At 38.7% G+C, this 23,478-nt stretch overlaps 1 protein-coding gene across 1 annotated transcript in view; it reads right to left on the bottom strand.

Moving 5' to 3' along the window:
• Positions 1-23,478, bottom strand: part of FARSB (phenylalanyl-tRNA synthetase subunit beta) — a 48,054-nt gene that overhangs the window by 5,383 nt on the left and 19,193 nt on the right. Inside the window, exons 15-16 of the mRNA XM_032803591.2 lie at positions 21,964-22,081; positions 11,995-12,147 (exon numbers count right to left, since the gene is read on the bottom strand). Of these exons, the coding sequence (XP_032659482.1) occupies positions 11,995-12,147; positions 21,964-22,081 (271 nt within the window). The remainder of the gene's footprint in view (positions 1-11,994; positions 12,148-21,963; positions 22,082-23,478) is intronic.

Raw genomic sequence — 23,478 nt, 5'->3', positions numbered from 1 at the left:
GCCTGAAATAGTTTTCAAACACAGTTGCAGTCCATAGTTATAACACTGTTTGGGCCCACAGTTAATGGTTACAACCGTTCCAAGGAATCATGTTATTTATGTAGGTTTCAAAGCCATCTCTATACTAGTATTTCTCTTCCAGTTGTACTGGATCACACAAGCAGCTTCCATCCCATCTACACCAAACTCTAGTCTAGAATTCTTGCTCATTCTTCCTCCCCCTATGGCAGTCGTAGTTGGAGTGCTAGAATAAACTGGCTGCTGGAATTTTAGCTTTTGTCATTTGGTAGTTTAGAAATATAACAGACACGAGACAAAATAGGAGCAGTAAAACAGTGTTATACATATAGATACAGTACCTCCAATGTAATTTAAAATTATCTGTAAAAATAATATACTCCTACCGCTCCCACAAGAGCCTGATTATCTGTGTGATTGTTGAGGATGACTAAGGGAAATGAATGATTCAGATCACTGATTTCAATGACAAGATTTAATTTATTCTTTGAAAGTGGAACAGAATGAGTGTTAAAATTATATGCCAATGGAAAAATGCATACCGAGTATAGTATATATTGAATACAAATCCTTGGGAGAATTCTCGCACCACTTCTGTATGTGTCTTTAGGAATTCACATGTGCATAGCAAATACACTAAACTCACTGCATTTGCTTTGGTGCAGCAATTAGGAAAAATGGCATGCCTGGCTCAGAATTTACCTGTGTTATAAGCTAGCTTTACGAAGCAGCTACATCTTTGTCTATTTTTAAGGACCATTCTGAAATCTAGATCACAGTAATACTGTACATGATTAAGCAGTGGTTTAGCAATGAAGTACACTGAAATCTTACATCCGGTCTAATCCAAATGTTAATCTGGTATTATTTATGTCATTGCTCATTTATAAGACAGGAGAATTCCTAACTGCAAACAATCATAATGACTAGACTTTTTTCAGATGTATAACCATTTAACTTACACTTGAAATGAAATATTTCGAGAACCTAAAGTCTTTAACACTGGAAAGCCTAATCCCCCAATTCAATGGCTACCTTTCATCCCCTTTTGATCATCAAAAGGAAGGAAACCCTCCCAAAACATTACAGTCCTTAGAATCTGTCAGACAGACTGGGGAACAGAGTATTATTAAGTCTAATTTTCTAAAGCTCTTTGGAGCAGGGACTGTAATTTATTATATGCTTGTACAGCACCTAGCACAACGGGTCTCCAGCCGATTTGTGGCCGTTAGGCACGACCCAAATATAAATGTTTAATAATAATAAGGCTAGAGTCAAGTCACAGTCTACATGTGTATCACAGACATTTTTCCTATCTATCTTAAATTGGCTTATTTACTATTTTACTTGGCTTATTTTATTTCAAGCCCCAGAGTAAGTCATCTTCTTTTGTGATCTGCTGACATTACCTGGTTTGAAATTCATAGAACCACTTGTGATTTGACTTTCATGACTGTCACTTTTCCTGCTATTTAGAAAACGGTTTAGCCAATTAGCCTGCAGAATACTATATCATTACACTGAAGACCTCAGCCATCACTCATCTTTAAGGGGAATTTTTGAGATTATTAGGATTAAGATTTTTAGCTATGTTAAGGATGAAAATAAACCATTTTCAACTTGAAAATTCGGTGATTCTAAGTGAACGTAAAGTCAATTCCTCAGTCACAGGAGTCCACATTTCCTACTCTTTACAAAACAAGTTTGAAGGGAAGATTTTCCTGAAAATTATTCTGTTTTGGATGTCTTTTGCATCCACCTGTGCGAGGAGAACAGAATCCTGAACTCAACACTTGCCAGTTAAGTGCAGGAGAAACGTGTGTGTTCTAAAGAGAAAGATTTGGAAGGGTCTACTTAGGTCTGGAATTCTACAGCAATTTCAAGACGAATGATTTTCCTCAGACATTTATTTAAAAAAAAATCTTGTTTGAATGCTAACAACTGTTTAATTGTATGTTGCATTACAAGGAGCCTGACGCTGTGTTTTGTAGCATACTTCACGCTGATGAGCCCCAAACTTTAAAATCAGAATCTCACAAGACAGATGGCAAGCAATATGTCTCTACATTTCTGTCACAACAGATGCATACGTGGGAAAAGGTCTACACCAGTTCTTAAAAAGTTACGCCGAAAAAAAGTGAAAAACAAAAAAAAACAGAATAATCAGGGCTAAGTAAAATTAGAACTATTTTAACAAACAGTACTTACACGGCTGCTTTTTACATCCAGCTATTTTATGGATTTTTAATTTGGATACATAAAAATGACCATTATTTACACGTTTTGCAGTAGACTACTGAGGTCTCAGCTGAGATTAGTGGAGGGCCCCGTTGTATTAGATGATGCACAAAATACATAAACACAGTCCCTGTCCTAAAGAGCTTAAAATCTAAATTGGCAAGACAGACCGGATTGGAGGTGGGGGGCAGGGAAAGGGAAAGGGAGGGGGCACAAAGCAGAGGCACAGAGAGGGGAAGCGTCTTGCATAAGATCACAGCAAATAAGTGCAAGAGCTGGGATAGAATTGAAGGATGAAATTCTGGCTGTGTTGAAGTCAACAGGAGTTTCATTATTGACTTAAATGGGGACAGAATTGCACCCCAATGTTTGGGATCCCAGTCCATTGTCCTAGCCACTAGACCATGCTGCATCCCCAAAGAATGGAGGTTTGTAATTGGGATTCTATCGTTGATGTTAACTACTTATATAAATCATCTTTTGGGAAGGGGAAGAACACAAAACAGTTGAAAATACAGTATCTGGTCTAGCTATGAAATAGTTTGCCATTTGAAGGAGGAAGATAGTGACAAGCTAATGTTTTAATATGAGAGGCAGGCTGGAGGTTCTAGACTTCTGAGACTAAGGAATAAACACTACTTATGATGTACAATTAGAAAAAGATAGTCACACTAGGAAAGCAAGGGATTAAGCCCAGAAGTCTCCACAATGAAGAAACAGCAATGAAGCAAAGAATAAAGGGCAGAGAGAAGAAAAACATCTTCAGAACCAGGTCAGAGCTATAAATACCAGGGTCATAGATGTTTTTAAGGAAGACCTCTCACATGGAACTGGTAGACAGTGAAATCACTGCTTCAGAGTATTTAAATGTAAAGGAGAATTTTATATTTTTGAATGTTTCCACCAAGTCATGCAGAAAACCTGATGGGAGCAGGAACAAGGTAATCGCCAAACTTATGACAGAAGGAAGGGGGATAGAAAAATATTTTTCAGTTCAAAAGGTGATTTGACAATGAAGCAAAAAATAAAACCCCTTTTCCACTGACTTTTCACCAGAAGTCCTTGCTCGGATGCGTCCCACTGCCACTCCTGTGCCGGACCATAGAAAGATATTACTAAACAGGCCAATTCAACTGACAGCAATTCAGCTTAAGAGAGAAACTATCTTGGCACAGTTTCTTCTTCTCTCTTTGCACTTTTGTCCTCCAGTCTTAAAAAAAAAACAAAACAGAACCCCACAACACCCACCCACCCCACCAATGGTGGTATGCTCACATATATAATTGTAAGGAATTGATGATACCGTTGTCTTTTTAAATTTCCATAGAGCACTTTATTGTTCTGTGTTGGGCTGAGATAAAAACCTCTCTTCTTCTCTCCCCTACCTGACAAAGCTTTCCTTTCTGAGATGAGACCTCTACATCCAGACTACTTGGAGAACACAGGACAAGAATACTTCAATCAAAAACTTTCAGAGGCAGACTAGAAACAAGATAAAAACGAACAGTCTCACTAGCTCTTAGCTGTACTTCTTTTGGAGAACACCTCTACCTCGATATAACGCTGTCCTCGGGAGCCAAAAAATCTTACCATGTTATAGGTGAAACCGCGTTATATCAAACTTGCTTTGATCCACTTGAGTGCACAGACCCCCCCGACCCCCGAGCACTGCTTTACCGCGTTATATCCGAATGTGTGTTATATCAGGTCGTGTCATATCGAGGTACAGATGTATCTATGACTGGCTGTATAGGATAAAGCTACTAAATGCAGGTTTTTTGGTTTTTTTGCATTGGATGGTGCATATTTTTATTAGGTTCTCACACACCTTAAAAGTTTTGAATTTCACAGATAGAATCAAAGTGACTATAAGCCACAGATAATTTTATAGTGTAGTGGCTCTGAGGCTGTGATCAGTGGACCACTGCCCTTTCCACAGAGTTTGACATAAGTATAGACATTACAATACTCAAACATCTGCCAGTCAAGTTGCAAAGCTTCCTGCTACTTGCAGTAATCCAGGTCTCTTTTGGAATGTCCAGAGGCTTTTCAGCCAATTAAACAAAACATAAAGACAACTTTTCACACCCAATGTAGTTGCTTCACATCTTTCTTTGGTGTTTCCCTGGGTGTAAATTCAACCCTGATTAGATTTGTAGCACCAAACCAGAGTGACAGTACACAAACAGTAGGCCAAATTAATATGACGGCAACCTGAAAAGATTAGAGCAGCTGGGGCATGAAGAAAGAAGGGAAAATTTGGTATTGAAGTGTAAATGTAAAGAGGACATAAGCAGATTTTTTAAAAATGGGACAGTAGGCGAGCAGCCACATCCATCTAATTAAAGTGAGTTTAGTTTCATCTCATCTTCTTAAAACGGTCCAAATCTTCCTTTTTCATGTAACCAAGCATTCTTGGTTCCACGAGGAAAGTTACTCAAGAGGCTTAGATTGTGAGGTTAGCAGAGGCAGTGGTATGCAAGACCTCAATCTTAAAAAATGGCCCACAGTTGGAGAAGGTTTGAGAACTAGTGATTTCATTTTCGTAATAATGAAGGTCATCGTTATTTGAACACTGTCAAGCTATGGGTGGAGACCACCTGTACCCCACCTCATTAATAGCGGATAGACATCTAGTACCCGTGAAAAGCTTTGTTTTGTTCCTTTATGCTGTACGATTTGATAGTCTCAGCACTGGAGCTGTACATTTTCTACATATTAATAAACAAGATGAACTAAGTAGAAAGGGCAGAGTTTATATTAGTAGAGGCATAAACACGACAGCATAAAACTGTAGCAACACCTACATGTACTGTCAGAAGTCAGGGTCCTTTCTACAAGGCACTGTACATACACACACAATGAAAAGACAGTCCCTGCCTCAAATACCTTGCAGTCATGAGAATAATAGGCAGATACCACCAACAAATGGGAGCACAAGCTAACAATGAGATGATTACGAACTGCAGATTAAGCAGTGGACACTGCACACAAGCTATCTAGCTATTGTACATACCTACAATACTTTAGGTACTTATGTGGCCCCCATCGCAGTACAGTAGCGTTTGAGCACCCCTCATTCTTTAACATATTTATTCTCACAACACATGTGAGGAAGGGAAGTGCGATTACTCCATTTTACAGATGAGGAACTGAGGCATAGGGAGGCTAAATGATTTAGTCATGATGACACAGGGAGTCTGTAGCAGAGCAGGAAACAGAACCTGGCTCTCTCAAGGCCTAGATTATAGATAATCACTGGATCATCCTTCCTCTCTAAAGAGGTTTGTAGGCATCCCGCTACAGATAGGGCACAGACTGTGAATTAAGGACAACTAAGCTCAAGTCTATGGTTCTACGATTCAGGTCTGTTGCATATTTATTATAAAAAATGAAAAAACAAAAACAAATGTTCATCTCTAGTTATGCCGCGATAGCTACTTACACCTCTGTAATTTCACAGCCAAACCTTATTAGATGAAAAGCTATTACTATGATTTACTGTGTCATTAAAATTTTCTACACTTTACCATACCTTTCATTTAATTAAATGGGGGCAGGTGAAGGAAAGTAGTGCAGTCCTTGTGAAGATTAAATGTTATTACACAACTGTCAATTAGTGACAGAAGCAAAACTAAAGATTTGTAAGTATGTAATTTTTAAGTTGAATCCAAACTGGCTCGTTTCCCAGCATATCTACAGTATTAAGCTATTGCATGCCCTACAAGAATGATTGACATGAACTGAACTGAACTATTAAAAAGGCCCTGCAAAAGCTGTTGAAGTACACACCAAAAAAAAAAAAAAAAAAAAAAAAAAAAAATCGCACAAGTTTCAGAGACTACAAAAGCAGTGCGTGCTGTGGGCTCTCTCTCTCACACACACACAGGTTTTTTTTTTTTTAAGTTTTTGTTGAAGCAAATACTATTTCCAGACTTCCTGATAAATCTCATTATCAAGGCACACGGGACGAAGAGTCAAGCAATTTAGTTTCTATTCCTAGCTTCGCTGCTGACTTTTTGTGTGAGACTGGGCAAGTCACTTCAGCTCTGTGCCCCACTTACCCATGTGAAAGTTGTAAATGACAACACTTTTCTTCAAACAGAGGTTGTTAAGTTTAATACATTGATGTTTGTCACATGCTTGGAGAATCAGCTAAAAGATGCTGGAGGGGCACATTAAAAAAGGATTATTTTCCACACAAAAATCTTAAAATATTTGCATTTTAATAACACTCAGTATAGTACGATAGATGTTCCTGGCAAGTAAATACTTTGCATTTTTAATACTATTGCACCTTGTGTTTGAGGATTTCAAAGCAGAACATTATGCTGATATTAATTAAGGATGAAAAACCCTGTATTTTTAAGTTTCAAAACTCCACTACAGACTAGCATGGGCTGGAGCCCTAGTACAGCATCATTTTTTACGATACTGGCCTCAGCTACCGGAGGGAAGAAAAAATAGTTTTCTAGTACACTGGTTCAGTAGGAACAAGAGGTGACCAATATTATCGGAGAAAGTTATTTTAGGTTTAAGCAGAGATTACAAGTTTGCATTCACATTACACCACCTTTCAATCCATCTGTCTAAATGCTGTTAGTTTCCATTTCAAGACACGAAACCATAACAAAGAGAAATGAATCAGGAATGAGGGCATTTCATGTCCAGATTCACTGGATGGCTCTTCTCAGCTCATATATTTTTGTTACTTCTCCTTGATAGATTGGTTACTCTAAAAGGGTTTAGACTGCTTATTGATTCTTTTTCTGTGATGGCTGTATAGTCCATAAACTTTGATCTTTACATTACTAATTACATGGAACTGGCTAAACTATCAATAAAGGAATTTTATATAAAGAAACAGCACTAAAGAGCTAACAGATTAGAGGACCAATACAGAACTCCGCTATTTTTAATCCATTTAAAGTTTGCTTATAGATGTATGAATTGTTACCTGCTACAAAGGAAGTAAAACATTTTTTCTATGCCAATAGTTATAGGAGCCATTAACCTACAGACATGTCACTATTGTACATTTTCAAAGTGGGGTAGAACTTCAACTTTCCTCCTTTAGGAATGTATCATTTTAATATTACTAGGAGTACTAGGAGTAGCAAGAAAATATTAACTGGCCATAGCATCCTTTGAGAAACTGGAATCACTAAGAATCAGATATATGTTGAAATCCTTCAACTTAGACACTTAAAAACAGCCTATTCCGCAAGGCTGCTCACAACGTCTTTTCTGTTCCATTTACTGTACAGCTCGGATTACACTAAAGAGTGGTGTGAAGGCCAGAGGAACATCACAATTTCACCCATATTTTCCAGCATCTGTAATTTTTCCACAGGTGTTGGTACAGGGGCAAAAAGGCTATGACCCTAAGGTCAAGTCAATGGGCATTAAGGTGTTAGTATAACAGAAGGTGCTTAAATAACCATGGTTTGCACATATGGTAAAGAACTGAACAGACACACAGGCACTTCACTTTACTCGGTGAATTCAGAAAGGAGGCAAAGCAGCACTGAAGCCTTATGGGAATTATATTTAAACATGCAACAAACTGTCTTCTCAGACACTTTTTTGAAATGAAATCAAGACTTTATGTTCCAAATTAAATCAAAACCACTGCAATCAATTAAACAAGGAATACAGGCCTATCAGAGAACTAAAACACAAATCTTTATATTGTACCGCAAATTAGTTTCAAGATTTGGCTGAAGACTACACAAACAAAAAATGTTTGACTCCTTCCAGCTCAGAAATGGTTTTATATGGTAAATCCATTTTTAAAGTGTACAAATTTTCAGGTGGTGTAGCTCCTAAAACTGTTTGCTCCATAAAAATAAAGATTACACATGATATAATATTCTAATTTAAAACCTTTACAGCAAGGAGCACTGACTCTTTTTTGAATCCTCTGCAGTCTTTTAAGATGTTATAGGATATCTTTTTTTCACACAATTGACCTTACTCCATCACTGGCTTGATATTCTATCTCTGATATATGCTTAATTGGCAGGGTGAAAGGCAAGTAAAAAAAGCTACTTTGACTTCCAACTTCTTCCAAAGTCAAGGACTTTCCAAGTAAGTTGGTGCAGTGACAATGCATTGTCTAGCACCAGAGTATCAGCCATCTGCACTGTTATCAAGGTTAAATTCCAATGTCAGTAGAATCGCATGGAATCTACAAGTCATTCCAAGTATTTCTGGATCTCTCTTGTAATAGGAAGGAGGGAAGTGTTTTCAGACATACAGAACAGGATTCTACTCATCCACCTCCAAAGGTACAGAGTGTTTGCAGTCTGTTCTACATACCTAAGAATGAATTAAGACTTGCTATCTCCAGAGTAAGCAGATATCGGAAGAATATTATAGGGGTGCTGGAATTATTAAAGGACACTATGTGCTGAGGCAGAAGGAATACTAAACTGCACTAGTATCAAGAAATCAATTATATGTTGTATAAGAATTCTTTATTGTGATCTTTTTCCTGTTCTTTGTAAGGTGCTCAGACATTATGGTGATAGATGCAGCACAGAACGCAAGACATTTAGAAATATTTCTAGCTATAAAACAAACACACACTTTCAACATGTCTGTTCAACAACAATGTACGGCTAGAATATTTAAATAAAGCCTAAGGGAGTTAGGTGCTCAGCTCCAACTGAAACACAATAAGAGTTAAGCACCTAACTCCCTGAGGATCCTTTGAAAATACCAGCCTACAAACGAAATTAGAAGTCTTGCTCCCATCCCTGTTGGGAACAAGAACTGGACTGATGGCACAGCCTTATGGTCAACCTGAAGGGTGTACTTTCAGCATTACATTTCACTGGCCAACAGTCAGCTCTTACTGTATTTTTCAGTACTTCAGCTAGAAAATCTTTTGAAAATCTGCAAGTAGTAAAAGTAAAATGGAAAAAAGCTACATTAAAAATGTGAGCATGTATATATATGTTCATCAAGAATAAGTGCTAGGAGACTGCATGTGCTGTTATATTCAGTAAGTTGACAAGCCAGCAACACACAACTAGAAAATCAGCACATATAGTAGAACCTCAAAGTTACGAACACCGTAGCTACGAACTGACCAGTCAATCATTTGGAACCTCATTTGGAACCGGAAGTACATAATCAGGCAGCAGCAGAGACAAATAAAAAAAGAAAATACAGTACAGTTTTATGTTAAATGTAAAAATAAAGAGAAAGCAGCATTTTTCTTCTACATAATACAGCTTTGAAATGTTACTAAGTCAATTTTCAGCTGTAAACTTTTGAAAAAACAGCCATAATGTTTTGTTCAGAGTTATGAACATTTCCGAGTTATGAACAATCTGCATTCCCAAGGTGTTCGTAACTCGTAGGTTCTACTGTATATCTAACAAGTTGCTTTAGAGTTCTGGACACAACATGCCCTCTTATGGACTGCCAAAGATGATGTGTCAGGGTCACTAGTTACAGTAAATGCAGAACTAAGACATCTCCTTAAGCAGGACAGAGGTCATAATTTCTCTCTCACATACTTGTATACTAACGAATGGTGAGTAGACAAAATAGCAGCTGCTATCTCCAGAGTCTTGTTTTTCTCTACCATATTGATTTTGTCATTATTTTAAGAAACAGAATGGATGACTTGCCTGTTCTTTTTCTTGTGTACAGATTCCTGCTGCTGCCTTTTGTTTGGGGGGTAGGGAGGTAAGACAACTAGCCCTGGCTTCAGGAGTACTTTCAGGAACTACTAGAATTTTTTTTGGTCTCTTGGCCCCTGTAAACCTTCCACAAACAAAACAAAACAAAAACACACACTCATGCAACAAACCAGAAAAGAGTGGCAGGGGTGGAGATAAGTCACTATCACCCTCAAGTAACAAATGTTTTTTATCTAAAGTTCCACTGTAAATTTCCTAGGCAAGAAATTGAGGAACAAGTAGATTCCAATTCTTGTGGGAAAGAATACATAGCAGGCAAAGATCTCAGTCTATTCTAGGCCTTTTCCTAGTCCAGAAAGTCATTTATATAGCAAACATGTTCCCAGCTAATACAAGTATGTTGGAACAAGGGCTGAATATGGGATACCAGTCCCAAAAGCAACATTGCCCTGGGAATGCTGCAATCCCCACTTTCCCTGAAATATACAGTGCTATCCTGGGGATAGGACCTCTTTCATTCAAAAATCAGGAAAATGTAGCACAAAAATTCTCTCAAATTTTTAGGATTGAGACAGCCTTGCTGCAAGTCCAAGATGGTTTATTAATTGCTTCAGTGCAGATGTACAGTATGAATCTTTGCTTACCTATTTAATTAAACCCCTCTCCCACATCAGAGTTTTGCAAGTTTGATGGTACTGGTCAAGAAGAAAGTTTTGAGTAAAGTTCTCCTTAAAGATATATTTATGAAAGGTTTGGGAGGCTGAGGTACATTCTCTAATTTTGTCAACCAAGGATTCTTTGTATAGGAATTAAACTGCTCCTTAACAGTGTTAAAAGACAAAAAAAAGTAAAAGGGGTTGTAAGGTTGGAGGATTCTGGTAACTGGGTGGAATCAGAATGAGTAGACAGCTTGGCACTGAGTGTACACCGCCTTCTCTAACACATGGGAGACAAGGTAGAAGACGAGGAAGGGGAAGAGATGGTTACAGTAGTTAGAAATTGGCACAGAATTCTCCATAAAATTCATAAATTTCTTCCTGAACTGGAAACTTTCTCAAAACTTCTAGAAGCTTTGAAAAACCCTTCCAGTGCATGCACTGGAGCCAAGCAACTGAGGACCATGGATCTGTGAGTAATATCTGACTTCAGATGTTTCTATTTTAACAGATGGAGACTTGCAACTATGCACTTAACTGGAGTTCAACTAAAGACTTTTCAGGAGCCTTGGCCAGTACAGTTCCTGCAGGAAATGCATGGCCAAGAGGCAGCACAGAAATGGGAGGTCAGGTGCTGGAGCAGAAGCTAGGGGGCTGTGGATGGACAGCCCTCATATCCCTCCCCTAGAGAGGGTCTCCAGCAAATTTTTCTTTAGAGGGGCTACAGCCCAGCTATTTCTGCTGGTGGGCCAGCACACCTCCCTGCCTTGCGCGTGCGTGCACACACACACACAAAATAAATGTCCCGTCCCCTACATGTAACTAACCTAGCATAAAGAAGCATGAGGCCTATTTTATAAATATTAATACAGCAGCAGGTTCATTAGTCTAGAAGACAGCACACTTGTGCAGCAGCTCTAGTCCACTGTAAGTAGGTAAAGTTTCAAGCTAGAATATATTTAGGAGTAACAAGTCATCTTTAGTCTGTTTCCAGGCACTTCTCGCAATAGAAAAGCAGCAGATACCCAGTGTTAATTAAAACTCGTTCAATAAACTGACATCTAACCCTTAAATTGCTAGATTAACTCATTGTTAAGAACACATTCCTATACACATGATCATTACTTACATGAAGTAAGAAATATCCACTGTACTAGGATTCTCTCTTATGTAAAGATCGCCATCACAGAAGCTGGCTAAAAATACTGAGACCAGAAAAAAAAAGTCCAATTCCATTCCCTAATGTGTAAGGGGCAATGAGAATACAAAGTCCCATTTGCCCACAGTATTTTGCAGCATCCTAACACATTCAAAACAACTCTTGTACTGTAGTGCCAACAGTTAATGGCAATATACAATTAAATCCACATAGTAATGAAACTGTAGGATTCCTTTATAGGTTCCTCTCCACGCTACTTCTCTCTTACCTTCAGCTGCCCTGATTAGGTATCCACTCGCTTTGCTTGGTGGCACAGCCAGCAGTTGCATGACTCTATCCAGCAACCCATGGATGACCTCAAACCCAGGGTTCTTGTTGTAATAAATGGCACAGAGATTCCTCTGGTTCCTTGCACCTACATCTGTAGAAGAAACAAACATTTGTACTTCTGGGTTTTGTCATGTGTTTATTCTTCCCTTTTGCATCAGTTTTTACACTTGTGCATGGAGATATCTGTACTTCAGGGGGAAAGTGAGAATGCAAAATGGCATCTCCCCCAGACATCCATCCCAAACTCTGTGGAGTTGATTATAGGCACTGGTCATGCTTTAAGTCATAGGTCTCCCACCATTTGGAAAAAATCATGTTGCATAGATTTTAAATACTGTACTTTATTAGGATGGGAATGGAGAAGAAATGTGGTAAGGAGAAATATCTTGCCAAGTAAACAGCAGAACTCAGTATATTTCCAACATATTATTAAAAGGTTAAAGGAATTCAAAAGCAGATTAACCAAAATATGTACATTCAACAAGAATCAACAAGATCCTGATACTTAGAATCTATTATTTTTAACATTTACAATTTAAGGTTGGTGGTGAAAGTAGATTATTTATGAAACAGGGAGACAGAGCCTTTTACCAGTACAAAACAAGCCCACTTCTGTAAGTAGCCAAATATAGTTATACTCTCATGGATGTTTGGGGCTCTGTATGAAGACAGATCTTAATCTAAGTCTAACTCCAAGCAGACAGGTTTCCACATCACAGAAGCCATCCACACAACTGAAACCTTCCCAGAAGCACCAAAGATCAAATGAGAGTGCACTGTATTTTCACATCAGCTTTGAGGACAGGATTAAAATATTGGTGGAGAAGAGACACTAGTTATATGTGGTGAACCTGTTTTATGGATATCAGTCTCAGACTGTCAAATCAAACACCTCACAAGAGCTCAGATGTATATTTTAAAAAGCTTCGTCATTTCCAAAATTAATTACCATGTATCATGTGCTCACATAAAGCACTACAACTATAGCAGCCTCCCCCCCTTACTTGAAATTAGTTTTGATTAGACTACTCATTTCACCAGAATAATTTGTCATTTTCATGTCACATGGATACATTTTAGACACACAAGTGTATTACAGTATCATTATATACCTGTGCCTCTCCAGACTAGACCAGGGCAGTGCACTCTGTCCGAGTCTGTCAAAGGTTACTCAGAAGATTCAACTAATGCAGAATCCTGCTTTTTAATTTTTTTTTTTAGAGGAATAAGGATAATACATGCACTCTCACCATCTGTCAATTCACTTATGGTGAAATTCAAGGTACTGGTTAGTATAACAACACCCTGCTAAGTTGTCTATATCTAGGCTTTGCAGACTCTTTTTTTAAAAAAATATATTTTCAACAGATATCAATGTTTATTTTTAAGCATTTTCTCTATTTTTTATTGATTGCAATTTTCAGGTATTTAAAATGGGTTTTAAGCTTTTTTATCTTCATCAATTAAAACTTTCAGTTATGGGAAATTATGGGGGGGATGGACAATATAGGAGACAGAATAATTTAATGAGAGTAGATGTTGAGATTCAAAAAAAGTTAAAGCTTTTTAACCATTAAAATACAAACTGTCAATCTCAAATTGAGATATGCAGAGTAAATGTCCTTAAATCAAATGAATAATTTCTCACACTGCATCTTCCTTACTTTGTCTGAAATGTCAATCATCATGGATAGAAATATTTTTTCGTCAATTTCTGTGTGTCTGGTGAAATCAACATTTACTAGCATTTATTAGTGAAAATCTAATCCAGTATTTCTCAAACTGGGGCTGCCGCTTGTGCAGGGAAAGCCCCTGGTGGGCCGGGCCGGTTTGTTTACCTGCCCTGTCTGCAAGTCCAGCCGATCGTGGCTCCCACTGGCCGTGGTTTGCTGCTCTGGGCCAATAGGAGCTGCTGGAAGCGTTGCAGACCAAGGGACATATTGGCCGCCACTTTCAGCAGCTCCCATTGGCCTGGAGCGGTGAACCACGGCCAATGGGAGCCACGATCGGCTGGACCTGCGGATGGGGCAGGTAAACAAACCAGCCCAGCCCGCCAGGGGCTTTCCCTGCACAAGCGGCAACACCAGTTTGAGAAACACTGATCTAATGCTCCCAAACCTATCTATAGCCCAGTTCTCAGAAGTCACTTCTCCCCTTATGGTGCATACAGCAGACACCCCTTGGCTTTCTGGTTGGCTGCGCCAAAGGTGGGCCTTGCAGAAGTCAGGAAGGGCTCTCTGTAGGGCTGGTCTACACTACTGCTTAAGTTGACCTAACTTACGTCCCTCAGGGGTGTGAAAAAAAGGTACCCCCCCCGAGTGACGCAAGTTACAACGACCTAAGCACGTCCACATCAGCTCCATGTCGACAGGACACTCTCCCGCCAACAAAGCTTCAGACTCTCGTGGAGGTGGAATAATTATGCCGATGGGAGAGCTCTCTCCTGTTGGCATAGCGTGTCTTCAGCAGATGCGCTACAGAGGCACAGCTGCATCAGTGCAGCTGCACCAATGCAGTGCTGTAGCATAGCCTCTCCCTCATTGGCAGTCCCGTTCTTCTAGAATAGAATTTACTCCCAACAAAATACCAGCCAGAGCCTGATTATTTGTACAGCACCACACAAGTTGGAGGACTCTCTACAGTCTGAAAAAATCCATACAACACTTCGCCTACCGATTAGGTTTTGCTCCCCTCCAAATCCATCTCTTCTCCCTTAAAGTGTGAGAAGAGGGTTCCCTTAATTCTCCTCCTTTTGAGAAAATACGTTATGAGCCATGTTTTTATAAACCTCCAAAATTAAAGTTAGTTATTTATGAAGATGACTCATTTTACTGCAAAATATATTTGATGCTTTTCCCCTCATGCCCTTCATTCAACATCTGTGTGCAGCCAATGGGAGAGCTCATGAGATGCTAGAGACTTCAGAGGAATCACAGAACGTCAGGATCTGAGCCTGTTTTCTAACAAACATGGACAATAGTGTTCTCAATATGAAACAAAGCCAGAAAGAAGAAGAGCAGGTAGGGTTACCATAGGTAAAATATTTTTGCACCTGGATGCCCAAATAGCAGCAGTAGACAGAACTGTATTCTCTCTCCCCTAAGCCCCATCCACTGACCAGACAGCTCTGTCCATTTTTCTCTGATGCAGATCTAGCAGCAGTGATTCACATATTTATCATTTCTAAATTTGATTAGTGCATACTTCTGTATACTGGGTTGACCTGCTCCACTTTCTACCATTGCTGCCATTCAAATGCCAGGTGCATTCTTAAAGAGATTTGGAACCCCAATTTGGAATCCCAGTCAGACAGAATTAGGGTTGGGCCTTTGATTGCTCCAAAAACAATTGGTCAATTCAGCAAATTTGGCCAAATAATGTCCAAAATGCCCAAGTATTTTAAAAACAGTAATTTATTAGAACAGTAACAACAGTTACAAAACAGACTACGACTTTATGGTCTCCTGAGTGGTAAGGTAGATACTCATGTCTAATAACAAAAACCAAGTTACTTAGGTGAGTTATTTTAACCTCAGGAAAATGTAACACACAATGAAACGAAGTTCTACAAAATGAACGAATAATTATTTTTTTTTAGCAATGTTAGATTAGCATTTAAATGTCAATGTTATTCAAGGCTGAAGAATTACAAAAAAAAGAAAAAATTAAACAAATAAAAGAAATCCATAGCAACTATAAAAGAAAAAAAAGTTATTTTTAAATGCAGTTATGCTAGGTAGGCAGCAGGCCAATTCTTTAAGCATCCTGCTTTTCATCATCTTCTTTTTCTTTATCAGCTTCAACTGCTTCATCTATATCTTTGCACTGATGGCTTCATGTACAAATAAAGACATATACAGTGTTTGTCTGGAATCTTCTAGGACAATCAAGATGCTCAGCTTTCAATCAGTTTATCTTTTTCCCAACTGGTGATATCAATGTATAGCAAAGTTAGTGACTTAGAGATTTCTGTAGGCTTGCTAACAGACACTACCATACCACAATTAAAAAGGTAGGCTGCCGCCTACAACAAGGCATTCTTGATGACACTTGACCATGGACAAATAATATGTGATCAACTGACCAGCTTGCCAAGCCTAGACAGAATACTAGAAGTTCTTGTCTCTTCACCAGATGCTGGGATCAAGGACAGCAGCTTCCACACTAGAACCCAGATGAAGCCAGTCAGCCTTTTCCATCCCTTTCTACCCTTACCTTAGTGGAGACAATTCAGTTGGAGAGTAATTTTAACACCATCTTACCAGCCCCAGAGGCCCTAGCTGTCTGGCATGAAGGAGCTGTCCTGTACAATCCTATTTCATCTCTTGAAGTGGGAAGAGCATCTGTGTCAAGGCTCCCTTAAGCACTTAGATGAAGGGAAGCTTGAAAAATCTCCTAACAGCTGAAGGTTGAGCAATTAAAAAAAAAAATCAGCTATTCTCCAAGAGTCCTGATGGGCTCAGGAAAAGTTTCCAAGCTCAGAATGCTCCAAGATCTCTACAGAGTTCAAGTACTAAATAGTACAGATCAAGAAGAGTGACGAAGGATAAAAATTATTCAAGTCTTGGAATATCTACAGTTTGGGTATGACTAAGCTTTTTTCAGGAAATATTTATCAGCAGTCGCCTCAATAATAGGAGTAGAACTCAGGTGGATTTCATCTCACCTCACGTTAGGTGATTCATGAGAACAATATCACTGATAAATCCACAGGAAATTCAAAGTAGGTCCCATGGATTTTGGTTTGATTCTGGTACAAGTTATCAAACCACTATTTAAACCTGTTTCTTCAGTGTCACTCTTCTTCTAAAACAAAATAGTAAATCTGGTAGCTATCACATCTGCATGCAGAGTATCTGTGCTGTACTCCACAGATCTCACGAGACACTTCTTTCTTTATTCTATACCAAGCCAAAACACAACAAAAGAGAAACTCTGCCACACGTTGGACATACTCAGAGTGGTTAATATCGACAAGGCAAGAACTCAGGCATATAGCAAACCTACACCTACTGTACCACCTCCCATTGAACAACCAAAAAGTCATTAAAAACCACCAGTTACTAGGTGCCTAATAGTATCAGAGGGGTAGCCGTGTTAGTCTGGATCTGTAAAAAGCAACAAAGAGTGCTTTTGACGAAGTATGCGTCTGATGAAGCGGGTATTCACCCACGAAAGCTTATGCTCCAATATGTCTGTTAGTCTATAACAGGGGTTGGCAACCTTTCAGAAGTGGTGTGCCCAGTCTTCATTTATTCACTCTAATTTACGGTTTCGCATGCCAGTAATACATTTTAACGTTTTTAAAAGGTCTCTTTCTATAAGTCTAGAATATATAACTAAACTATTGTATGTAAAGTAAATAAGATTTTTTAAATGTTTAAAAAGCTTCATTTAAAATTAAATTAAAATGCAGAGTCCCCCGGACTGGTGGCCAGGACCCAGGCAGTTTGAGTGCCACTGAAAATCTGCTTGCATGCCGCCTTTGGCACGTGTGCCATAGGTTGCCTACCCCGATCCGTAAGGTGCCACAGGACTCTTTGTTTCTAGGTGGCTAATGTACCGCATTAAAGAGGAATACAAAGTACAGGAGTAAAAGCTCACAGGCAAGATCAAAGCTCATCCTTGCAGACCAAAATTCATTCATGTCTTCAGAAGCTATTTACAAAGCAGCAGCAGATGATCTAGTACCATGTTTGCTAGACTCTGTTTAATAGTGGCTCTCAAACCTGTGGCCCAGTCACGAGTGCTACAAGCTAGACATGCAGGCCTCTGCAGACGCTGTATTCAGTAAAGGGTACTCTGTTATCCAAGAAGCTTTTAAGCTTGTAAAAACTAACTGTGGTTTCACTAGGGTTAAATCCCAATGTGGGAATGGCAAACCTACACAAAACAGATCAGATGCCTGGTACATCTAATCTCGCTTCTCTGGGTATCCAAGGTTTGCCATTCCAACCCAGCACTTTCTTCATTTGTATCCCACCTCTCCCTGATGCCTATAAAGTAACAATAGCATCACGGTAGTAGGATAATTTGTACATACATATGCCATATATAAAACAACTGATAAGAAGAAAACCTTGTTTACTATTTCCTATTCCCTTGGTCAGTTATGTCCTTTGGGAATGCAAGCTTTTTGGAGATACCTTTTTGTACAGTGCTTAGCATATTGCAGGTGCTATTAGAAACAGCAGCAACAAAAGTTAGGTTGAATTTTATTTCACAATTGCTCAGGTAGCTTATGACTTTCTCATATCGTTATCCTGAACAAAAAGATGGTCATGATAAAAATACCGGGTACTTCAAATTCTTATACTTCGAATTTTCAAAATCACTACAAATCTTAACTAATGAGTACATTTTGTGTTCACTCAACCCTTCCAAGCTTTGGAAGTGCTGTAACGCTCAGTCTTTCAGAGAGAGTCAATATATTACATCACAGGAAATTCATTCACTGCACAGTACGGGGAAAAAAAGTATTCGGAACTTTATGCCAGAGCTGGGGTTTGTTGGAAGAGCCTCAGTTCTTTGTAAATCATTTAAGAGAGCACTTGTGTCATTCCATGAAACAATTCTGTGGGCCTGCCAAATACGTCAGCCTACATTATATATGTATTTCATCGACTTCAAAGCACTGCCTGGAGATGCTGCTCTAAAATAACTTAAAGGATGGGCAGTTGGCTAGGACTTTGCAAGCCAAAACAACGTAATGAAAGATAGAACAGTGGTGCATACTGCCCCCTAGTAACTTAAAGGGGTTTAGAAAAGATGGAATTTTGGAAGAGTACACCTGCTTATTTAAACACTAGTCTCACAATCAATATCACAGAAATCCGCATTTTGTATATAATTACAGTAAGGACTGCAAGAAAATGCACACAAACAACTTCAACTGCATTTATCTCAACCATGTTAGAGGGAAACTACTGCATACTTGCAAAATTCTACTAGGTCATTAGAGAACTTTTTGAGGGGTTAAATGTATATTTTCATCATAGTTAGGGAGGATGTGAAGTTTCTGTGCCTGTTCTAACCTGATTTCAAGGTTGCAACAACATAGTAATAGCACTAGAGAAGATTTTACCAACCTAACAATAAGATCAAACCGCAAGACAATATTCTGTGCAACTCTGCAGAGGGTGCACAGCCCTGTGCGACACATACGCCAATCCTGTATTCGCTCTCATCCTTTGAGAAGGAAACTTTTGAGTCAGATTTGGATTTATTTTTATTAAATCTGGCATGCATTTTCCAAATTTAGTAAATCAAAATCTATGTCTGATATGTGAGGAGGAGAAGCATGTTTTGTTCACCTTAGTAAAGGTGAGGTGTGTGCAAAAGATATTTTTTATTAAAGAACAATGCATTTATATAGCTATATTCATTCACATACAAATGACTACTTCACATTCAGTGAGTGTCAATGCTCTTCTGATCCATACTTTTTAAATTAATTGGAAAATTTTGCATGCCAAAAATATGAAATAGTAAAATTAAGTTAGTCAGAAAGATAACATAAGCGTCCTACAGGGAATCTCATTCTCTATGTGAAAACCGGACAACCTCATATTGTTTAATGTCTACAGAACTGTTGCTGCTTTCTCATTCCTTTTTTCCTTTGAAACTATGAATTACAGCACATTTAGATTTAAGGCCCGAAAATTAATCTGGGAAAGCCATTTAGCAAATTTACTGAAAATATATACCAAAAAACAAAGTTATTTGTATTCTGGTAATTCTCAAACTGTACCTGGCACTGTGCAAATTACATAGGAATACAAAGCCCTTATCTCAAATAATTTATCTTTAATCTACAGCAATGATTACTGCTAAACTTGAAGTACACTGTAAGAGAAAGCTTTCATAACACTGTTAAGTGACCATTTGTATAAGTGGAAGCTTAAAAAAATCTACAGTGAGAATGCATGAAATAACAGTAATTTATTTAACTAGTACATTTCATGAAGCCAGAAGGAATGCTCTCTTCCCTCCAACATAAATAACCCTTACACCAGCTATGAAGAATGCTAAAGCTATTCTGCAGTCTGTACCATGTTTTGTGCATGCTGGCAGCCTCCCTGCCCAACAAGTAATGAGCTTGGATCACCAAACTGTCTGCATTTAATAAAAAGTCTGCATGCTTTGCTAAAATTGCTTATTTTTCCTGGCAATTTTTTAAAGTAATCCACAAATTAAGTCCATCAACAAAGCAATTTACTTGCTATTTTGTTTACCTCTTATGTAAACCTTTGTTTCATAGACACCAAATAGGTTAAACACAGCATTAAAAGCCGAAACCAGATAACACAGCAGTGCTCATTTCTGCTACTGTATTTAAGGTAGTGTCAGCATTTTTCATTATGAAATGGCAGAAATTTGCTCCAGGGTTGCAACTCAGCACACAAGGTCTTGCCAGCAGAGAAACAGATCTATATACACTTCCTCAACAAGCCACCACGTGAAGAAAAACTGATTCCATAGCTTGCATTAGATTTTTTTTTTCCGTTACAGCACTTTCATATATTTTCCAAATAAAAATTATGCTGTTTTAGGCCCCAATCCTGGAGTCAGACCCCTACAACCAGGCAGAATCCCATTAAAATCCTTGAAACATGAACTGGCTGCTTTGGCTATTTAAAATATAACCTAACTAAAACTGCAGCTTGATAGTAAAGAAGATATGTTTATCTCAGCACATTGCATAAAATGGGAACATACTCTCAAGAAGATGATTTGATAGATGTGTGGGAATTTTATAACATCAAGAATTATTATTATTTTTTCTTTTTGCACATGGACTTGCCCCAGTCTTCACCAAGGAAGAGCAACTGACTTGCAAGACACTCACTTACACAAGGGTAGGGTGTGCACAGCCCCAGTATTGCTATAACATAGGTTACATATCTATTACAATGGTAAAGGAGCCATTAACTATTGAGGGAGGGAGGGTGTCACAAAATAAAGAGTACTTAAACAGACAAATCTCTCAAGTCAGATAATCATTTTTTACTAAGCTCCTAAAAGGAAAAAAAGTTACTTATAATTCTGCAGATTTGATGGATTCTCTCCTATGTCTCATGCTCCCAGTACAGGTCCACCTGGGCCTCAGATATAGTAGTTCAGCACGAGACGTCTCCCCGCCTCCCACCGGGATCTCAGTACCAACAAAGGCTGTCCCAGGTAGAGATGTGCAATAAAGATTTAAAAATACTATTGCAATCAAACCCAACTTCTGTAGCATGGTCTGAGCTGTTGTGTGATGAGTGACTGACAAATCCTCACTGGCAAACTTACTATGCCCTGGATCCCGCCCTAGGGCAAGAAGACTATGAGTTGAGCTTCTCTTATAGAACTCTGACCTACTTAGTCTCTATGGTGGACAAGTCAAGACTTTGGAATCACTTGATTTAGGTGCCTAGTGAGCTTTTAAAAAGTGCACAGGAACCTAATGCCCATTGATTTCAGTGCGTGTTAAGCACCTATCTGTATGCTACCTAAAGAACATTAAAAATCTGGCCTTCAGAGCAAGGGAGTTCCACCCTGGTGCTGTGAGCATGAGCTAAGTGAGAATGAATTCTGTAGTAAAATATTTTTGATGAACAGAGATTCACCCACTATTACCATTTATCAAGTAAATAAGCATTTCTTGAGAGGCATTTGCCCATGAAGTTGGGTACAGTTGAGATTCCCTGAAGGACGTAGGCTAAAACAGCTAATGGGTTGGACATTATAAAAATTAAAGTCAGTAACTCTGTAGGTCCTGTTTTAATAGAAAGCGAAGAACAGTTATAGAAGTAGCCCTTTTAAAATGCAGGAACTTAGAGCAGGCCAGGATTCTTTCAGATAATCATGAATCCTTGGACAGAGGATATTAAAAACTCTTGTGTGCTCAATGGGGTTCTCTTACCTTTGGTAGAATCTTTTATAACAATGTCAGAGATTTCAAAAAGTTTCAGAGGCAAAGGCATCTTTCTATTAGCAGCAATGGTCTTCAGGAGGCCAGGCAAAAGGCTGGTGCGTGCCACCTACAGGTTAAACATGACATTGCATGTGTAAAACAACCTGGCAGGTTGCTTCAGTGCCTTATCTTTTCTGGGTCTGCTTATCTGGAATTAGTTTTAAAATAGCCAGGTGAAGTAATGCAGTAATTTCAGAAGCTTATTGCTCTCTATTTTAGAATTATTAAACCTGAAAATGTAGATATCATGCACTTACTGTCCAAGGATCTCAAAGTACCTTATGAATGTGTATGAATATTCATATCCACATTTTGCAGGGGAAACCGAGGCACAGAGCACTTCACAGGCTTTTCTGAGTTTTTACAGCACAGCCATGACACAGGAAGGGGAAAAAACCCAGGATTTATCATTCTCAGTCTCCAGCTCTAACTACAAGGTAATGCTGCTTCCAAATACATAGATAGAGATATTCTCTAAGGAACTAAAACAATTCATATATATTTCTGATGCATCGTGACATGTATCATCAATTACACTTTCAAGCAATGTGTCGTCATGTTGCAAGGGTCCTCGTGAATTTATAAGCAAGGAGAACAGCTAAGGGATGGGATGCTTCCTCTACTTCTCATTGTCAGTGGTGTGACCTCCAGAGATTCTCGCTCCAGAGTAGAGGATCTAATGGCTAGGAGCTCAGCAGCTCCCTTGCTTTGCAATAGTGGATATATCAAGGACAACTGAAAGCTATTCATTTGTGAACCAGCCGTGAACCAATCTTAAAAATTCAAATCATCAGCCAGATGACTGATGAGTGGTGCAAAAGCAACAGCTAAGAGACCTGGCTAGGTGGCAGCCAGGTACACAGGGAAGTTAAAATATGGGTTAAAACTTAATTTTGAAATTTGGAGTTAAGCTGGTGAGGGCATAAATATATGAAGTTTAAACGTATAAAGACACTTCCTGTTGAGACATAAGGTAAATACTAAGGTGACTTCTGAACAGGCATCCAGAGACCTGCTGGTGACTATCAATAGAACAGGTGATATTTAAGATACTGCACTGTAATATGCTTAAAATATGTGTAGAGACTACAGGAATGGACAGCCAGAAATATTTATGATAGATACACAAGGAAACAAACACCACATACTCACATTAGTCTTTTTTCAAATGCAAGTCACCACATTTTTACTGTGCCCTGCCTTCAAATGTTGTCTTAATAAAGTGCCTCAGTTTTCAAATTGGCTCAGTGGGACTAGACTTTCCACTAGAATTTACAAATCATGGAAACACTTCTACTGAACTTAGATGCTCAAAAAGCCTGACTTTATTAACCTATTTTTAGAGTGAAATTTGATCTCTCTGTTCAATTTTGGACTCTGCAACTACTCTACATTCTGCTGATACAAATGGACATTTAGAGATTTAGGATTATAGGTGGAAATTACTGTAACAAAACAGGGCCC

Source organism: Chelonoidis abingdonii, chromosome 8 (genome assembly GCF_003597395.2).
Source record: "Chelonoidis abingdonii isolate Lonesome George chromosome 8, CheloAbing_2.0, whole genome shotgun sequence".
Classification (NCBI taxonomy): domain Eukaryota; kingdom Metazoa; phylum Chordata; order Testudines; family Testudinidae; genus Chelonoidis; species Chelonoidis abingdonii.
Note: the sequence above shows the minus strand (reverse complement) of the source record. Positions and strands in the feature narration are given on the sequence as shown.